This window comes from Sturnus vulgaris, chromosome 7 (genome assembly GCF_052056855.1).
Source record: "Sturnus vulgaris isolate bStuVul1 chromosome 7, bStuVul1.hap1, whole genome shotgun sequence".
NCBI classification, from domain to species: domain Eukaryota; kingdom Metazoa; phylum Chordata; class Aves; order Passeriformes; family Sturnidae; genus Sturnus; species Sturnus vulgaris.
The window spans coordinates 19,025,629-19,047,104 of NC_142249.1; the positions used below are offsets into that span (position 1 = coordinate 19,025,629).

The 21,476-nt window shown below is 36.7% G+C and overlaps 1 protein-coding gene across 3 annotated transcripts in view; it reads right to left on the bottom strand.

Annotated features, from left to right (window-relative positions):
* Positions 1-5,164: 5,164 nt before the first annotated feature.
* AGPS (alkylglycerone phosphate synthase) overlaps positions 5,165-21,476 on the bottom strand; it is a 49,580-nt gene continuing 33,268 nt past the window's right edge. The window contains exons 13-20 of one of the 3 annotated variants that reach the window (XR_015804816.1): positions 21,243-21,319; positions 20,003-20,115; positions 18,403-18,472; positions 17,413-17,474; positions 15,500-15,589; positions 15,003-15,115; positions 12,821-12,878; positions 5,165-6,158 (exon numbers count right to left, since the gene is read on the bottom strand). Coding sequence is in view for 2 of the 3 variants with exons in the window: in XM_014890042.2 (XP_014745528.1) it covers positions 6,037-6,158; positions 12,821-12,878; positions 15,003-15,102; positions 15,500-15,589; positions 17,413-17,474; positions 18,403-18,472; positions 20,003-20,115; positions 21,243-21,319 (692 nt within the window). In the remaining variant the exon portion in view is untranslated. The remainder of the gene's footprint in view (positions 6,159-12,820; positions 12,879-15,002; positions 15,116-15,499; positions 15,590-17,412; positions 17,475-18,402; positions 18,473-20,002; positions 20,116-21,242; positions 21,320-21,476) is intronic. The other 2 variants (XM_088167969.1, XM_014890042.2) reach the window with 2 other exon arrangements.

Genomic DNA, 21,476 nt, shown 5'->3' on the forward strand with positions numbered 1-21,476 from the left:
CTGTGCTTTAAAGGGATCTCACTTCTTCGGGAGAAGGCTACCGATGACAATCTGCAACTTTGAGACACTTCTGCATGAACAAACTGAGCTCCCACACCATTTCAAGGAAGCCAGAGGTTTCTATTCTTCATCTTCCTGCACTTAGGATGTGCTAACCTGTACACAACCGAGAATTTAGGCACAACACCGTTACAAGCCTGAACAAAGAAAAAAATCTTCGTTTTTTATTAAAATCTTAATTAAAAAAAAAACCCACAAAACTAAACCTTAATTGAAAGAACAGTGTTGCCCTGTACTTCTAGAAGCAAAGTACTAAGAAGGTAAATTTGCCTTGCAGCTTACCCACTTATCAAAGTATTGAGTTCAGCTCACCCACATCTTGCCTTCTAACATTACCCAGATTTACTTTCCTTAATAAGCAGCTTTTATGGCCTCATCTCTAGATGTATTTACCCAGCTGCTATGTATTTGCTAGGTGAGCATGTGTGTCACTTCATGTTTCAGAAGGGTTTTTAAGCCTGGCCTCTGGGCAGTCAGGATTTCCTGCTCTGCGGCGGCAGGAACAGAGCGAGACAGGAAACAGTGCTGCTGCCACGGGCTGCAAGGGAGGGAGCAAGGTCAGCGGCTGGTTTGTACCTCCTCATTACCACCACCACAGCCTCAGGACTGAGCCTGGTCAACAACTGAACTTACCAAATTGCCCTGTTATGTTTTCAGTGTTTGCCAACTTAATTTGAGTACGTAACATCGGTGATAATCCTTGTATTTAAAACACTTTGAGCACCGTGTGTCTGAGGCAGCACTGACTGATGCAATGGCAGTGCTGGATATCCACACGCTCAGTGTCCGTGTCACTCATGGGAACAGAGCCAAGCCCTTCCAGCAGCCTGAAATGGCAGCAGCTGTATCACTACCCTGTCTGGAGACCATCCATTTTATATTCTGCTATATAGAAGCATTGTGGGAAGTCTGTCATACTCAGAAAAGCCACATGATAACAGCAGAGTTGGGACAATCACTTTACATTCTTCATAATTTAAAAATAGAGTTTTAAAGTACCATTTTTTAAACAAAAACATTTTTCACTTATTTCCTAATTTGATCTCAAGTTTTAGAAGCATCAACTTAAACTTTACATGATTAGAGTCAGATCATGGAGTTTTGTCTATTGTCTTTTTAGCACATACACAAATCCACTGCTGTGGTCAACACTTCTGTTTCATCCTTTAGAAGGCAGCTATAATACTTTACAGTACTACAACAAATACATTATTGTAAAAGCTGCTATGGTCCCCATTTTGGGGGGAGGCAATACTACTACATTACTATTACCATGAAGGTGGGAATAGGCAGAGTGCTACTCAGATATGAATATTATACTGGAAATTATGAACAGTCAATTGAAATTTAGATTTATTCTGAATCAAAAAGAAAGATGATTAAAGTTTCCCATTAAAAGAGCAATGCTTTGTTTTTTCAAAGTGCAAAAACAAATTAATAAATAAAACATTTCACAGCATTTCAGTAAAGGCACATTATTGTAATTTGTATTGTTAAATAGTGCAAATAACAGTACAATTTAAAATATCATAGCCCCATTTTTGACATGGAATCTAACTTCAAGCTTACAGCACTAGTATTTTTCAGAGACAGCACAGCAAACATCTTTGAATAGCATTTTTGACCACCTCTGCCCTTTGAGCAAAGCAGACCTTAAAGTCGACACTGAAAAAAGCAGCCACCTGCCAATTCTGGTCTCCATAGAGAGCCTGAGGAAAGACATCAATTTATGTTAAAGGTAATGTGGAATTCAAAGTCAGTGTTGGGACTATAAAACCATAAACAGTGAGCCTGTAGTATTTACACAGCTGTGAGTTCAGATCCAACTTTTTATAAAATTTATGTATTTGAAACAAAGAGAACACTGATGGGGTCTGGCTGTCATCCTGAGACAAGTATATCATCATCTAAAATCTCCTTCAGATTGAGACTCACTGGATCCAAGTAAAAATACTGCATTTTAATGCTGTTAATAGAAGGAAAACACAAATAAAATGTTTGATGAGGTAGTCGCCTTCCTGTGAACAAGCACACAAAAAAATTGGATCATATTGAGCAATTGTCATATTTCTGCATGGTGAACCATGTCATTAGTTCTTCCGTCCCCCCTGAATCCTATGAGTTTTGTAGGTTTTGTGCAATGTCTTAAGACTGAATAACTGTGCTAACAGTGCACACAGTTAAGACAATGCAACATTTCTTAAGCAACACGTGATTTCAGTCAGTTTCTTTTAAAAGGCAAAAAGTCTTTACAACAGTGATGCAGGTAACTGAGTATTGCTCCTGCTCACGTGATACATTGCTGCACACAGAACTTCAACATATTCCAGGACCTGTAACAAGGAGGTTTTACATGAGATGAGCACAGCAGCAGGAAATTCTATACCTACTGCAACAGCTTAATACAACAGGGCTTTGCAATATGGGAAACTAAGTGAGACAAGGTCTGCTTCTGCATTATACTGAAAGAACTTTGAAATAGCAGCTGAACATGGTCCCCATCCTGCCCTCACCAAAGAGGTGAAATTCTGAACCAAATAGCCTGGTGTTGTTTTGCCCTTCCTTCCCTGAAATTCTCTTTCCTATTGTGCTTTATATGGGACAAAAAAGCAGAGCTCCTATTCGTATAAATTTACAAATTCAGTCTCTTCTCTAGCAGAAAGTGCCAAAACTTTCCTAATAGTTTTCCTTGGGTAAGAGTTCATCACCAAATTAAAATTAAGCAATATGAAAAGTTAGTAAAATATATTTGTTTAGTTTCATCACAAAAAACACATACTGCTTTAGGCTGATTTTCTTTTTATTAATAATATAAGGTTCTGTAATCTCTTAACATTACAACTGAAGCTTTACAGTTAATCTCACACTAAAATGACAAACACTGTTTGGCTTTATTTGCAGAAAATTAAATTACAACCTTGATAAACATACATTTCCAGGACTGAGAAGCAATTTGTGTTTTCTGGATTTCAGTGCTAACGTATCCCTGCCTTTGAAATTGGTTTCAGTTAATTAACATTGCTACTGAAGAATTATTTGGCCTGGCCTCTGTTCACAGCTGTAAGGCAAAGATGACATCTCTAACTTAACCACTATACTCTAAGTCAAATCAAGACATGTTTTTCTTTGACTGTAAGATTTAGATCCTGGATCAGCTTTTAACAGGTTTGCTTCTTTTCCCTCTACACATTTATAAAAGATCTCTCCAATGTAAACATATTTTACAGTCAAGCCACAGTCACTCTCTGCACCTTTCCTCCTTCAAAGGGAGCAGAAACTGTGTAATTGGAAGTCATTACAAGCTTAATTAAAACTGCTTGCAACTTACATATGGCCAAAATAGTCAAGCAAATGCAAAAGTTGTGTTAGGCATCAGCACTTCTAATCTGCATGGATCAAACTCCATCTCTGAACAGGCTGCAGCTACAGGAAGTGAAATCTGTAGAAACAAAGTAGAGCATACAGAAGGAAGAGTAATGGAAGACTATAGTAGGGGAAAGTAAGATTGCATTTAAATGGTGAATGATCTCTATCTAGGTCTTCTGAACTTGCATTACATTTTTTTCTATTTTCATCAGCAATGTGAAATTAAAGACAGTAATACATAAGTTTCAACTACAGTTTCAACTAAGCTCTGACCAGTTCATAAGATAGTATTTAGGAAGACAGCAATATTCATTACATTTGGAGTTAATCTTTTCCTCAGAGCTATCCAGTGGCAGTGCTTTGGGACCCTTGTAGCCTGTTATTTCACCTTCCCATAGGAAACTGACATACAGTAAAAATCTTTACTGCATTTTAAATCACTTCAGAAGTCAGTGGCTATTTAAAGGTTAGAGAGTATAAGGAGTTTTTACCTGTGTACTTTCAATACAAAAAAGGATGAGGAAACCATAGTCAGAAAATTAAAAAATGGGAAGGATGCTGTAGAGCTGTGTTGTACTTTAGTCAAAATCTTAAGAGATCAGCATTACTAAGCTATGACTACTTGTTCTGCTCTGTGCTGTCATTCTGCAAAAAAGCTTCACATGCTTTCCTTCAAAATTAATTCTTCATAGTTACACAAACTTTCACTGAGGCACATAAATACCCTTCATATATACCAGCTCCTAGAAAGCTCTCCACTGGGGAGACACAAGTCACCAGCAAGACACCAGCCATGGCCACGGAGTCACCAGCGTGCAGCTGAGGTGAGGGAGTCCCTGCACCACCATGGGCACATTCACTCACCCACACACCTCTGTGTACTTAAGGAACACTTAACCACAGTGCAAAGGCTCAGTTCCTGCAACAGACTACACCTACTGTTTTGGTTACTGCTGAAATACGAACTCTGGGGACAAGAAAAAAGAATAGATTTTTATACTGAAATGTTGTGAAATAAAGACCATTCAAAATAAACCCAGCTGCACTAAAAATATCACATGAACATTCTGTCTTATGACCTGCAGATCATAAAAAAGTTTTCTTTAATTACCTTGACAGCATGCAGTTTAAAGTCATGGTTTGAGTGTCCATGTTTTTCAATCATTTGAATTTGCAGCATTGAAATTAATCTTAGAACAAGTTCAGAGTTGTCTGATATGCAGTATCTTTTCAAGCATTTTATACTCTTTTTGGTATATTACCAAAACTGAAAGCTAATTAGAGAGTATTCTAAAATAGTTTAAAAACAAAAATGCAATTTTTCAGTTTCTCCTCATTAAGGGCACTACCAATACAAAAGGTGTCCAAATTGACACTACAGAGCTGTGAAGCAGTTGACTAGAGACAGTGTCCTCAAAGGATAGTCTGTATTTTTTCTATCTTATGCATATACATTAATTATCAAAAAGTTGGATAATTTGCTTTAAGAAAGAACCCGCCTTAAAAATGGATCATGAGTATTGACAAATATTTTGTTTATTTTAGTGATTAGGATTCAAGTTTCAATGTAAAAATGCTTACTCTCACATGACACTGATCAAGAAAATATTTCATTTTCATAAAGTTCAATGGACAATTAAAATTGTGGCTACTTGTGAAGTAAATAAATGATTCATAAAGGCCATAGGAAACTGTACAAAACTTAAATGGGAAATCTCACTTCCAGGATGACAGTAGGTTGTCCATTTAAGTGTTTTATTAAACTGTTGTGACTGTTTCAAAAGACAGTGCTGGGCAGTTTCATTTGAATAACTGAAAAAGATATTTTGCTTCTGTGCAAAACAAACACAAGGGAACAAAACCCATACACACTAGGACTGAAGTACAGATGAACACAAAATTTTGTTACAAACCTGTTTTCAACATACAGTGAGAAATGTCCATTGTACAAAACTTAGTGACTGACCTACAATTAATTTAAGATTATCCCAGCAATGCAAATACAACTCAGAACAGCTCAATTGTGTATGATTTTCCAGTAGTACTACAGTGAGAGACTACTGAATTTTTAGTAGTTTGACTTACACTGTCTCTTTTGATGAAAGCCTACATTTGTACTCTAAGTATTTGCTGGTTACAAATCTGTTACATACTTAACCTAGTACAGGGAGGTACTCCTTGGTGTTCTCTCATCTGTCTCTTAGCAGCTTTCCTTCAGCAAGAGGCTGGGCTGTGCAGCTGCTTCTGTAGAAAACACTGTTGTCAGTCTTTGTCCTCCTTGCGGGGGATGCTTTAAGTAAGAAACATCTGGCAGTATCCAGCACTGAAAATACTGTCAGCTGTGCTGCCTAGCCCAACTTGGAAACCCAAATTTGCATTTCCGGGTTGGTACTTGGTGCCCGATAGTTGGAACATTGTTAAGTAACGTCCATAAACATTAACAGTGATGTTTACACTTTATTGGGGGAAGGGAGAAGCAAAAATCAACGTAAGTTACTAGTTTTTAAAGTTTAGTCTATGTTATATTTGATTACTGGGATATCAATACAATGAAAGTGGAGGAATTTCAACAGTAATTTTTAAATTTTAGTACATCATTTGTGCAGGGCTTTATAAAAGATTTTTGTTTCCAAAGATGTTATTGGGGTCCACGTATTCTTTAACAGATCTCAGCATTCCCAAGCCAACATCAGAGATGCTCTCCTTCATCCAGCGCTTCCGCAATTTGCCTACTGGAAAAACAAAAACAAAGTGTTTCAATATATGGCAGGATTCTAGGAGCCAATCAATCTTGTGACCATGAATGAATAAACACTGTGTGATAAATGCTTTTATTCAAAAATGAGAAATGTTTTGCTTTATTTGATTTATTGAGCCCACCAGACTATCAAGCTCATTAAGCTCAGCATACTCCCAGAGGAAGACTGTGTTCCACACTGTCTACTTTCTTTAGAAACTATGAAATTTAGATGAAGCTTAGGCTGAAATCACTTGTTCTATTAAGACAAGGAATGAGTAGTAATTTTAAAAAGCCACACACCAATTTTAAGTTGGAAACTGTAGAGGAGATTACTAAAAAGCAGAACCCCACATTTCTTGATTACTTTAAAGTAAAACCATAACTCAATAATCAAGCTTAAACCAGTATTGGTTTAAATAGCAAAAAAAAAAATGTTTCTATGAAGAAGGCTTATTATTTCATTTAAACATTTCTATGCTGCCTGGTAATTGCTCAATACCATTACACAAGAGCTTTGTTTCCCCATGTAAAAATGGCTATTCACAACACAGACCAAATACAAGCAAAGCTGAAACAATCTTTTAAGAACTCATTTCACTAAATTCTCACAATAGCCCTGTTAAATCGCCAAGTGTTCACATGCTAATTAACCAAATCATCAACTCTGATTAACAGATCATTCAAAACTGAGGATATTTTTTTCATTAAACACACTCTAGCATTAAACTTGCCAGCCTGAAACAAAATCCATTTGTCAGTATGTAAGACATAGTAAAGGTTTGAGAGACAGAAGCTTTAAGAGTGTCTGAAGCTAAATTCAAGCTATCTTTTGTGCCCTGTTTCAGGGTAACCATCAAACTGTCATCAGAATAATAAATTACAGGGACACCTCTGGAGAACAGAGTATATTTGTTTATACCTTAAGGAATACGAGCCAGTCACAATGCCAACAGAAAAAGCAAATAATGGGAGACAGAATGAAATTTGCAGTTTGCTAGAAAATTACTATTAGCAGCATGTGTGTCAAAATCAAAGACCACAACTGAAGGACAAAAGAATTTGTCATGTGGTAGGAACCCTGGTTGTATTTTGCAGCCCCAGCTCAAGAAAGAATCCCCATCTGTGAATATACTGTCACTACAATGTGACTGTCTGAGCACACTGACATGGCTGAATTTTATCTGTTAAAACTTGAACACTATGACAAAACACCTGAGTTGTGGATGTGGCTTGACCATCCCCTCAAGTCACTGACACTGGCTCTCACACAAGCAGCTGAAGAACAGTCATTACTATTCTCAACTGTTATCTGTAATATAGTTTCAGTGAATGTGTTCTGTGGTTATGGATGTAATTGTCCTGAAAAGACTGCAAACAACTGCTCCAACAAGATGGAGCACATTAGAATCACAGCAGGATGCCCAACAGCTAGCCTGTCTGCCTCTCTTACACCTCCAGTAATAATGCAATTCCACAAGGAACTGAACTACTGTCTGAGCAGCACCAAACAGTCGTTGCATATTTAATGAAGTCGCTCACCAAGTGCTGGAAAACAGAAGGTGCTTGGAGTGCATCATTAGTTCTGTCAAAGTGATAATTTACACATCTATCTTGTCAAATTTTCTATGGTTTATACTTTTGCAATAATAAATCTAACATACATCTGATTAGTGAACTGGAAAGAAAAAAAGCTGTACTACAGTTACCAGCAGTCCTTCACAAACACGCTCAACAAAAAGATTTTAACCCCTTGATTACAGTGAAGTTCATGTCAATAAAATATACATGGAGTTTTCAGCTACTCAAGTTTTCATATTAGAGTTAAAAATATTTGAAGCAATCTCTCCTAATTCTAAGATGGCTCATCAGATAAAATGGAAAACAGACCAAGTGAAGGAAAGGCTCTGTGAAAATGAGAGCAGCACCTAGAAAGGTCATTATGTATTGTTTCACTTCAGGTTAGTGCTGTGCTATACATTTTCTGGTCCTTCTCCTCCACAGGACAATCCAAACGGCTTCAAGGATGAGATGACAAAAAGAGGAAGAAAATGCCATAATAGTGAAAGATGGAATTATTTTTATGTTCACACTAACAAGTGACAAAGTTGCCTACCTCCACTCTAAGCCTAGCTAAAGAACAGCTTTGTGCTCAAGGAAACCTTACAATTCCCCAACAATAAGATTTCATTTAAGTCTGATCTAACCACAGACTACAGGGAATGATTTATTTACTGTGCAGGTGCCCAAGCACTGGAACAAATTGCTCAAAGAAGGTGTGGAGTCTCTCTCACTGGAGGCATTCAAGAATCTTTTGGACACAACCTTGTGCAATGGTGCTCTAGGATGGCCTTGTTTGAGCAGGGAAATTGGATGAAATGACCCATTGTGGCCCCTTGCAACCTTACCCATTCTGTGATTCAGTGATCTTATGTATCCAAGATGAGGTATGAGAGAAACAGTTTTCAAGTTTCACAGGTGGCAAGTGGCCTATTCTTGAGGTGTGCTGAGCAGTCTAACAGTGCTTTAAAACTTTCACTAGTAGGAAGCCAGAAATCTCCAATCTGAACCCCAACCTATAACACTAAGTACAAATCCCACAGCATGGCAGGGAGCCTTCTTCTCACAAGGTACTTCAGATCAGAAAGCCACAAAGATTGCTCAGTAGCAACTCCAAAGACAGTCCAACACCACCTGCAATTTTAGGTTTTTATCTATCATTCTAGTCCACATAAAAAGAGAAAAACATGAACTGGCTAAGTTACTTTTCCCCAGCTCTGATACATGCTGCTCCACGTTGGTTTCATTGGAAAAGTTGTTTACCTTTCTATTGCCCTTCTTCACTTGTGCATCTTCGAAAATGCATTTGGATGGCTACAAAAAGTCTGTCTGCTAAAAATGGAGTGAGAAAACAGCAGGCAATTGGTTTTCTCACTTTTGGAATATGAAGTATCAGAGCACACATGAACAGCTTTGTAAGGAAAGTTTTCATGTAGCTGATTGATTCCAGGATTACTCTACACCCATGCAAAACAGATTTATAGCACTGTGTGGTCCCAGTGGAAATAGATTCTGGTGGCACTGCACATGGCTCTGGACTTCCTCTGCTCCAGCCCTTTCAACTTGAAGAGTCAGTTACTGCATAACAACAGCTTTGCAAAAGGAGCAGCAGTGACAGGTCCTAAGAAGGATGAGGTTCATTCAGCTGTTGCTCTTCCTGAAACTAGCTGTCCCTCCAGAAAGCAGCTCTCTGCCCTTATAAACTGCTTAACATGCTAGTACTCTTCCACGGAGAACTCTGCAATACTGAGAAAGGTCAGAGCAGTAATGTAAAACATGGCAGCACTGGAGTATATTGGACCAGTGTACACCAAGTCTACTGCATAATTAACACTCACCACCATCATAACACTTTGCATATTTTCACTTGGTATCTTAACAGCTGAAATACTTTCAAATTCAGTGTTGATGAATCAGGAAGTCCTTCCGTTTTTTGTTTTTTTTTTTTGAAAAGGCACTGAAGATGACTATTCTGTTAAGACTTTCAACAGACCAAGGAGGACTGTGTTACTGTATTATTTCACATGAGGTTACTCTATGTCTAAGACATGTATCAGTTTCAACTCATTCTAATGAGCAGAGCAAGCTCTAGTATGCTTAACCTAGGGGTAGAAGATTTTTTTCCCACCTGTGTAAAAGAGAAAAGAATGTGTTCAACTCCCCCTCATAAAAGAACCTTATGATTTCAGATTTTGTAGTTTGTCCGAGTTAATTACTGCACTGTATAGCTTAAGCCACAGCCTCTTAATGCCGAAGAACTGCAATGTTGAACATGTAATTGCATGCAAGTAAGGTGTAAGGTTTGCTTTTTCCTTTGTTTTGTTTTGGGGGTTTTGCTTTGGTTTTTATGGTTATGGGATTTTTTTTCTTATTTTTTGTTTTCTTACATAAACTGCCATTGATACTATAGCTCAGCCTGCACAACCTGGGCTAGCTGGTTAACCTTTATTCTAATCAGTTGTCTAGAAAGCAGAAGATTAGTTCTGTTATGTTAAGTGGCTAAATGGGGCTATTTTCCTCAACCCCACAATCTGATAATTGTTTCCTTAAGCAACCAGTTGTAGTTAGAACAGTCTCTCAAAGGGAAGCAATATATCATTACTTTTTACACTATTCTTTAGTTTTACATGGGTCATTAGCTTGGTAATGTGAAAGGGATCAGATACAAATCCAACCTTCTCCCTTTCTGATGGTGTACCCCAAAGGGGTTACAGTTGTATTTATACACCAGTCATACCTACTGATACTTCCTCAGCAATTGTTATTTCAAGCAGACAAAAAAGGGGCATGCTTGACAAAAGAGAAATACAAGTGTGACACATCATATGGGTGTTTTTAGGGCTTGCCATAAATGATTAGAATAATAATTTATCTCAATAATAATTTATCTGAACTTAAATTCGTATCTACAAGAAATTGTCATTCCTAATGCTGCTTTTTAAATGCTAAGTTTCTAAACACTATCTATGGCTCTCTAGCAACCTTAAATGACCTCAAATCTAATGATACCCAGAAAAGCAGAAGGATCAAAGCTGTGCTTGAAGATGTGCAATGTCCCTCTCTAAGCGTAGGACACAGTCAAGGCAGGGTGACAACTATAATGGGGGGTGGGGGGAAGGAAGATTGATCCACAGTCAAGTCCTTCTGAAGCTACTCTTTGTAAAGTTAAAAGTGCCATGATATCAGTTCACACTGTGCACCTACCTGCAGTTGGTACTTCCCCAGCTGTAAAGTAATTTATAAATTTACACAACTCAAACTGTCATATATGACCATTTCTTCACTCAAGGAGTATATGAAGATTGACTTAAGCAGGCTTTGTATTTCCTATAGCCTCAAGTCCCAGACTACATCTGTTTTCTTTGATATACAAACCCAGAGTTAAAATAGCTTCATTTATCACAGTGTGATTGTAGGCAGACAAATCAGCCTGTCTGTTTCCAGATAGTGAAAACAACTGTTATTAATCACAATTACAAGACAAACACCAAAGGAAATTGCACCAGTAGTTTCTTTTACCTCACACAATAGACCAGTCAGTGCTAAGAGTGACGAGGCTTCAAGGTCAGTAAATAAAATGGACAATATTAGGCTAATTTTCAGCACCACATTGACTAAGCACCAGAAAAAAAAAAATCTTGAATATTGAACACAATGAACTGCCAGACAAAACCACTCAAAGTGGAAAATATGTATCAGTATCAAAAGCAGTCATGCATACAACAGGAGCATACGAAGTCAAACAGAAACCCAGTTTTCATAGCTCTGGAGTCACAAGGTTCCTGCATGCAAGGGTTTGAAAATGCCATTTTTTCTTTTCTTGTTCAACACATGTGGTAAGCAAAGTTTTATACGGTGAGGACAAATACAACCAAATGTGACAAGTTCTGCTGCATGTGAGTTGGATGAAATGCTAGTCACAGTAAAATAGAGCTGCCACAGAAGGGAAAGCACAAGAGTACATCAAGGGGGTAATTCCACATCCAGTGTGTGAGAATTGACAGGTCCACTACACTACCATATTAAAGATTTAATCAGAGGACCTTAAGTGCATATCAAACAAAAAAAACACTGAAACCTTTTCACTCATGTTATTACCTACACATCCTTCAATATCCTGATACTGCTAAAGCAGAGTCCATTTCAGTTTCCATCACAAAGCAAGATGTCTGAAAGCAGCCCTAGCAAAAATCTTCAAGTCTAGAAGTCACTGACATGTTTTAAAGCACAGCTTCTGCCCTTCAGTGTTTTCCCCCACACAGAGCTTTTAGAATTACAAATTTTTTCTCTAGTTTTAAACCATTACACTTCTTCTTTGCTCTTATATCTGTGACCAGGCAATGCCCCAAGAGAGCAGAGAGAAGAAATGCATTAACATAATCAGTTTCAAGAACGTAGCTGCACAAATCACATGGACTTCACAACAAGTCTTCCTGACATCCAAGGTTATAGCACTATATAGGACACATGCAATCAAATTAGACTATTCATGCGGGAAAAGCATTATGTAAAGCATCAAGTATGGGAAATATCGCTTATACGTAACATTGATTCTTAATATTAAAGCACAAAATACCTTGTAAAGATGCTGGTAACACAGAACAAGTAATCCCCAAACTCCAAGACAGGAAACTAGGTTACCAGAACTTATTAGACAGCAGGCTAGTAAAGTCAACACTTTCATAACACCAATTATGCAACAAAAGGTAGATTGCAGCATAGTCCAGTTTAAAATCACTGGCTCTTTTATTCAGACACTTTGCCTAAGTGCTCTGGAATTTGGGCTAACAGCATTCACAAAGCCACAAGGAACACAAAACTGTCTTAAAACTGTGAAACTCCCACTTGAAGTCTTTGTAACTGAATATATATCTATACAAGGATCAGTAAAAGGTGTTTAAGACAAACTGATCCAACTAGAAAGAGAGTGAGGAAGTTTCTAGATAAAATGCCAGGAGATCTCTTTCCCATTGACCCACTCCCAGTAATTTCAGTTAATGCCATGAAATATTTTTCAGAGTTCTACTACAAACTATTTTATGTACTCAAGGATATTTAGCAGTATCAAAAAGACTAATATTAGACTGAGAACATTACCTCCATGGTGATGTGAAAGACTTCCTCCATTGGCAAGTATTTCTTCTCTAGCAGCCCTCTAAATTTGAAAGACATGGTATTTATTCAACAGCAATTGCACAAGATTGTTGGATTTCATGAAATGCTTGTTACTGCACTCACACACAGGTGTATGAAAAGTTTCTGAAGTAAGTAGGGTACATTATATAGGTAAACATTATAGTTCAAGCCTGCAGATACAGGTAAGTAAGAGTCTTCTAAACAACACAATCAAAGCCAAGATATTTCAAATGGCATCTCTTGTTACAACTGTGTTACTCAAGAATAGAATATTCTGGATCACTTTCCCCTTGGCAAAACCTAAATAGTCCAGTGTCTGGGATGCTCATTTGGAAGATGATGAAGTCTCAATAAAGAAGTCTGAAAACAAGCTCCGAGTGAGATCCTTATTCAGATCAGAGTTCAACCCACATCTCCAAAATCCTGGTTGAGGCAGTGAGGCACTTTACAAAAGACAACCCTTTCATGGGTGCAGTTTGTGGCAGAAAAAATTTAGTTTTTTCTGTTAAGAATGTTGACGTTGCAGAATCTTCTTTGCCATTCACTTCTGAATAATCTGACAGCTTAGAAGATGTAGCAATGAAAGCTTTTCTAACCCCAAACAGTACATTTTTTGTTTTAAAAGAGCATATTTTTTAGTCGCTATGCAGCATAGCAATGTAGCTATGCAATTAAGAGATTTTTTCAGTCTGCCACAGAGTACATATACTTGGTCAGCAAACTCCCTTTGTTAGATTAAATTTAGTCACTGCAATGGAAGATGTGCATCCAGGTCATCACACAAACTAATTCCAACGAAAGTAATATCTGGGTATAAGTAAAGTTTCATTAGATAAATACCCAAGTATTACATTCTTCAATGCCCTGTATGCAATGGCATGGAAGCCTCTGAACTTGTAGATAAAACTTTGCATCCACTTGCTAAATTCAAGAGAAATTTCAAAAGAAAAATAATAAGAAAAATGATATCCCAGTTATAAATACTACTTTTCTACAGTCCTATTAGCAATTTTCTGGTGCTGAAGTTTGAGCTAGGAACCAGAAGGTAGGACAAAAAGCAGGTTGGTCCTAGTGATGCCTTAAGTTTTAGCTTTCATATTTTTCAAGTTCTGTGCTGCCTAGGTGTGTAGCTCTGATCTTCATATTAAGTGTTAATAAGTTCTCTTCACAGAGTGGGTAGACAAAGCAATCCTTTTCCAGCTTGAGACCAAGGACAACTGTTAAAAGCTTCAGGCTCAAAAAGCATAAACAATGGGGAACTGAAGAGAGCAAACAAGGAGGATGTGACTTCATGACCTGAAGTTGTAATTGGACAATTAACTCCAATATGTAAATAGACCAAAACTTATAGAAGTATTAAAGCTCATGACCAGGATCCATCTTGGATCCATCCTGGGTGTAGCCCTGGCCAGGCTCTTGTACTGCCCAAGGTGTACCCTTTTGAGGCCTTTTAATAAAGGCCTACTTTATTCTTTTGGTTCTGTCTTGTCTCTATTCCAGGTCAGCCTCGTTAAGGCATCAATAATCCTTCTAAGAATTCCATCTTGAAGGTAACAAGGATATTAGTTTCCCCTAAATAGGCAAGTGTCATCAGCCAAAGTGTTACAGCAGAATTATTGCAGAGCTTTTTGGCCAATGCTGAAGCAGCTTACAACTGGTCTAACAGACTGGACTCAGACCAGTGCTTATCTGGGCCTAACAGAAATGGCATGAGACAGTACCATTGCTTACTCTCGACATGCAGCACTATTAATGAAGTATGATCTTGACAATTTTACCATGCATTTCACAGACTGAATATCAAGCAGAAGTAGTTTTATAAATAACGGAACTAAGGAAGACTAGTTTCCCAAGAATTTGAGGTTTAAGGTTTGAAGCTTCAGCCATCCAAGAAACTCCAGGTCAAGCTCTTCAATACTTCAGTCAGAACTATTCATTTACTGATACCTAAAACGGTCACCTGGTAGTGTTTTCTCTACTTGATGAACTATGAACATGTACCTCTTATTATTAAGAATGATCAAAGCTTTACAAACAGACTTTTGAAATCTTTCCTGCAAAATTCAGTAAGCTTGGCCAATAGGTTAAGAACAAAATACAAGTTATCTTTTCCCCCTTTAACTACTGTCCCTTTATACATTACCTCAATTTGTTCATAGACATGAATAGGATCACTAATTCCTCTGTAGTTAAAGGCAAAGTAGAAGTAGACACATGCACCTGCATCATAAGTCTGTGTCACCCTGTTGAAGAGAACTGCATTACAAACAAAGCTTTATGATATTAAGCCAACCACTATGTAACATTATAAAATTTCTAAGATTATTTCCTTTCTTACTCAAAGCGACAGCATCTTTTCTTTAAACTTTTTATCCTTTTTGCTCCTAATCCATGAGCGACTCAATGCTATGACTTTGAAAGTTGAAGCTCTTATGTCATTACACTTGACTCTTGTCCATACAAGCAAGACTTTAAAGCCTAAGCAGGTGCTACAAATCCCTTGCATTCCCCACTCTTCTATGTAATCCACTTGCAGGTTCAAGAGGAAGGTCAAGGCTACTAAAATTTGTAATATCATCACTAGATCTCTTAATAAACAAAGATTCAAGAAAAATTATTTCGATTTATTGCATGGCTTACCTACAGGTGGAAAGAGGAGCAAACTGAACACCCTTTTCTTTGCACTCTCGTACTATCCTTTCCTTTACATTCCTACAAAGGTCCAAAACCCTGTAACAGAAAACACATTAAAACACAAAATTTTAGTAAGTGATTTTATACAACTTCTAAAAAAAAATAACTTCATCAACCTTTTTAAAAAGCATAATCGAATACAACATAAGAGTACCTTCAAAATCAGTGTTAACTAGCTTAGACTTTGTTCTAAGAATAATCCTCATATGACATGGAGTCTTGCTCCACTGCTTTTTCTGCACTTCTCCTGAATAGCAAGTTTACTCTGAAACAGAGAACCTAAAAGCTCTTCTTCATAAGGAAGAGTTGTCAAAAATGTAAAAAAAAAAAAAAAAAAGGTGGGTTACATTACTTCTGTATGTTTTTACTTTCTTAGCAAAACAGCCTCAAAGTTTTGGCAAAGTAGTTAACAAGTACAGAAGAAATCATGAACTTAAAGGTCTGGCAAACTCTACTAACACCAGACCTTTGTGTTGCTGTAAGGCCAAAACTGGAGATCCTTCAGCTAGGCACTACTATGCCAACTTGAAATGCTATAATTCTATTATAGCAATGAGCTATTAGACCTTGTCAGAAGCCATACTTTTTATGCTTTTTTTTAGGCTCTTCTACAATAGACCCAGGTGCAAAGTGCTACAACAACCAAAAGAAATCACTGTTTTTCAAATGACCTTTTCTTCAACTACACATTCTCCCACATAGGTCTGCAGTGATATAATTCAGATTAAAGTGTTTTATACAGATTTAAAGCTACATTAAAGATTCACAGAACACAAGATAATTTAACCATTTAGGGAATAAGAAAGCCAGCTAAATATTTTATTCAAGTATCTGCTACCTGTCAAGAACAAGTTAATCAGTTTATGGAAAGCTGCATGGTCCTGATGAGTCAAAGTAGAAAAAGGTTTTCAAAGATTTGCTTTGGTGAGGACTATTTTAAATATTTTCTTAAGTTCTTAACTCAAAATTCATTGTCTTCTGAAACAAGAGAGAAGCAAAACAAATTGGTGACTAGGAAGTTAGCACGCTTCAAAATCTATGAAACTCAAGTAAAAGGAAGAGCACTTTCACTTTAAAATTGTCCTCAAATTTCTTTTACACTCTTAGCATACTTTGCCAATTTTCCAACAGGGGCTGGAATTTACAACTGTCACTAAATTCAATATCAAGGGTACAGGGTTGCCTGCTTAAGTCATCAGAATTTGCATCAAATGCTGTAAAGTTTTGATTCAAATCACTTTAGATCCGATTTTAAAAAAAATTCACGCTTACCAAACGGACAGGAGCATCCAAAATGATTTTTTATATTAAACTGTAGTGGTCAAATGTTTCTCAACCATAGCTAACAGATAAAATACCCTTAGGTAAAAGATCTCAATATTGGGCAAAAGTTACCTTTTCAGTTTTCATTTCCCTACATTACTGGAAAAAGAAAAAAAACTTTTTAAATATACTTCATTTTTTTCATCTTCACTACAGACTAATCCATTTGAAATACACTGCTGATCCCACACGCAGCTGCTCATCCCCCACTGCAATTATTGTCACCAATGCCCTGCCTCCTAAACACGGCAATTTCAAGTCCTAAATTTGTTACAGTAAGCTAACCTGAGATGAAATATTACTGAATGCTTAATACACTGCATTTATAAAATCCTGATACACTGCATTTATAAAATCCTGGTATGCAATTTATCAGCAACTTCAGCAAGAACACACAGCTGCAAGACTTGAGATATGTCAGGCTGCATCCAATACACCTAAGGCCTAAAATAAGTATCCTCATGAGCAAATACGAGTTAGGAATAATTTGAATGAAATAAAGTTTTAAGAAATTCTAGAGAGTAATCAGAATTTACCTATCCCAAGGAACAGATGTCTCAAATGATTCTCCTATTACGTAATAATCCAGGCCTAGGTCCTAATAAAAAGAATAAGGAAATGATCAGTAACATTCAGCATCAGCATTGGATTCCAGTGTATTCTACACAACTCTCAGATGAACAACTTTTTAGTTTGCAGGAGAAAAACAGAAATTCTAATTTAGCAAAAATACTCATATGTCCCAGTGATGTAAGCTTATTATTATGGAAATAGGGGAGCTCTTAAAAGACAAAGATGACAAACATTTTGATGTCATGGCTACAGTGATACAACTTGTGAGATTGTCAGTACATCTACACTAATCAAATATTTGTATGTATAGTACCAAGCCAAGAGTTTCACTGTGCTCATCAATATAATACCTAGTAATTTTTTTTGCAAGGTAGTTGCTGTCTAGATAAAAAAAAGACAAACATCTTCCCATCTTACACACAGCCTGCTGAAATAAAGGGAGATTCAGTGAATTATCCTTAACAAATGAAACAGTCAGGATGTGCATGCTGTTCTGAAAAATAAAAAATTCTCAAACAGTAAGACTAAAATTTGTAAGAGCTGCAGCAGTTTAGACTAAAAGTCTGTTATACTGGAATTCTGATTTAAACCATTCATAAGCAGATTGCCAAAGAAGAATAAAAAGACAAGTGAACACATGAGTATTTCAAGTACACTCCAAGCCTCTGATTTCATTCACCATGTGGATGCTTCAATCTAATCTCCCTACCCTTTATAAGAAACTATTTTCTTAACAAGAGTATAAATAAATTACTATACGGTGTTTTGCAGATGAAATTCCATGAATAATCACTGCTCAGAAATGGAAGAGATACAACCTCTGGGAGAAGTCTGAGGTATCACCCAAGGCAGCCTGCACTCAGATTTCAGAGAAAGCATCTTCAAAGAAACATGTCTATGTTTTGTTACACTAATTAACAGAACTTGCAGCAGACAGACAAAAGCTGACCTACCCGAAGGTAAGCAATGACAAATGTCAGCATGTATCCTCTCTGTCCATTATCTTCTCCTGCTGCCAAGCCACTGCAATTTACAAGAATTTAATTAATTTTCCACCAAGTTATTCATCAGTTTACAAAAATATTTCTAAATAACTTTGATTGTTAAACATATATGCAAGTTTAGCTGCCTAAGCTCTGTTAAAATAGCTGCTAATAGTAAGGTCTCTTCACTAGAAATCAGAAGTCACTTCAGACCAGACCTTTATTAATTTCTCTTTTCATTCCATAACCTGGAGAAGAACTTAGCAAAATATCTGATGTGATCTTAAAAAACAGTCTTCAAAACTCCCAGAAGAGTGGAGAAACACAACTAGACACACTATATCCTGGATATTAATTTACAGGAACATATGTCATTACATTTCTATGCATGGTGAATTTATGTACTTTATGCACACAGGTCACGAGACCCCAAAACTTAAGATCCCCAAAGCATAAGAGATCTGAATTGAAAAAAGACACAAAAGCCATAGCACTAAAGAAAAAGGAAGCCTTGCTTTCACTAGTCCATCGAGGATTATTATGAAAGCATTTGTTTTCAACTACTGGTTTCTAAGAAGAAGAAAGTGCTATGCGTCTGGAATCAGTCTTCCTACAAGCTCCCATAAATCTGAGAGAGGAATGGCTGTGAAATAAGACACCCTGAAGAAGCATAGAATTAAAGTATTTTATACTACAAAACCATTAAATAGTTTAGTATTTTAAACCAGGTTAAACTATTAAAGACTTCACCATCTTCTAATGGCTCTAACACAGACAAGTTATCAATACATCATCAACTTGAAATACCAAAATACAAAGATTCACAGTTGAGTAACAGAATGAAAGCACAATGAAAGCCTAAAATGCAGAAATTATAGACTTGAAATGGATAAAACAACATTTATAGTCTATTTGAATAGCTGAAAGTAGTATTAGCCATAACAGTACATTCTTGACAAATCACAGTTTTAATGATGGTTTTCATCACACTTAATCAAGACAGAAGGAAAGAAACTACTTGATTAGAAACTTAAGAAGTAAAGATAAATAAGCTTACTCAGCCTGCCACTTCAATGAGTGTTTTCTGTCCCTCTGTGTGACAGAAAATCACTGCACTCTTTCAACTAAACAAATTTCTGGTATTCATATACTCACATGAATTCTGCAAAAAATTTAATATCACCCTTATGATTTTGTCTCCCTTTCTGTAGTTAAAATATGGAGTCTAGTATTGCAAAACAAGCTGCTTCCATGCCTGTAAGCAATTAAAAGAGCTGGTTTCCACTTTAATAACACTCATTCTATATTTAGTAAATATTTTTCTGCAATACACTGAAAAGCAAGCTGAAGTTTGCAGTAAGCTGAAGTTTTTCAGTAAAGTTACCTATGAGTTAGCACAAGCCATAAATATCAAAGGGAACATTCAGTAGCTAATTGACTGGTGCCACTTCAAACTAGTAAATTGTGAACATAGTCTTACAGTAACCACTACAAAAATATGGTAAGCCAATTTTCTCCTGGGCAGTTTGTTCCCAGCTTCACATTTTGAAAATATTCTTCAAAAGCATACCCAAACTTGGTGGCAATATCATAGACTTGCTTCTCATGCTGAAGAACCTTCTCCCTGTCACCCTCGAAGAGCAAGGTAGCTACACACAGTATGTTGGGATCAAATCCTTTAAACTGCAAAGAGAGACAAACTTTCCATTAGTCACACTCTATGTGGTAGAATACAAGGAACAGGTTTTTACTTTTCAAATACATGGCATGTGCCCTAGCCAATAAGTGTTGCTGCAATTAAGAGGAATGACTGGGAAAAAAAAATCTTTCAAAAATTTGCTCCCAAAACACTTAAGTTTCTCCTTGACAGGACTGGTCAACTGAAATAAGGGAAATTATCTGTCACCTCTTTTCTCCTGTTAAAAAGATGGATAGGCATAACAGAAAGAAATCAGTTCTTAAATTATTTCAGCAATAGAGACATTTATATTCAATCAACTACTCCTATCAGCTATAAAAGCAGGAAGAAAACTATGACCACCAGGAACATGGAGGGAAAGAAAAACTTCTGAGCTCTCTCTAAACAGAACATAAATTCCCTAACAAAAGAAGTCCCAAGACATATATTATTTTTCACTTCAGTAGTCCAAGAAAAAGCAGCAGAATCAATAGTAGTCACTGTCTTCCAGAAGTACACCCATTCTTGCAAGATAATGAAATTTTCTACATTTGAATACCCATATTTGCAGTAACTCTCTAGTCAGGTAATGTAGAGGAAAAATCAATAATAAGACAAAATATTTAATACAGAAGTCTAGGTGACATCATTTTAGCACCAAATAATTGTAGTTTAAAACAGAACGAATTCCAGAAAGACAAAAAATCATTTTATATAGGATATATCTTGAGGATCTTGCAAAATTCTAGCTCACTGTAATAACAAGATAGATCATGCCTTAAGAAAGTCTAGGAAGATAAAAATATAGTAGAGTGTGGGCCTCACTCTATCAGTATTCACTGATTATCATTCACCTGCAAGCTGGGTGAACTGGTTCCAGTCTTCCCCTATCACCAAGTTACTGTTAGACAAGGCACATTAATCTCTTATACAGGTATGACCAGTCACAACAGCTCTCTTGGAATAATTGCTCAAACACAATCTAATTTGAATTAAACCACCTTTAGAACCTCAAGTTCTTACACTGTAATATCAGTTAAACTCAGCTGCATTAGAAGCAGTTTACCAAAAAATCTTGAATTTTATGGATCACATGCACAATTCAAATCAATATTAAAAACGCCAAAATTACCTTTGTGATATAGAACTTTTTCAGACCATCCAAAAACGATGTAAAAATGGAAGCAACTTGTGGTTTAAGAGCATGACCTTTGGCAAAAAGCAGAAAAAGGCATATTAAGGCAAACAGTGCTCTTAAGATTCTTACTTCAAGGGGCAAATAAAAAATGACTAGGTAGTCAAAATTATGAGAATTGCTTGGAGCACTTTTATTATCAAAATTAAAGAGAATTCTCTCTATGCTTTT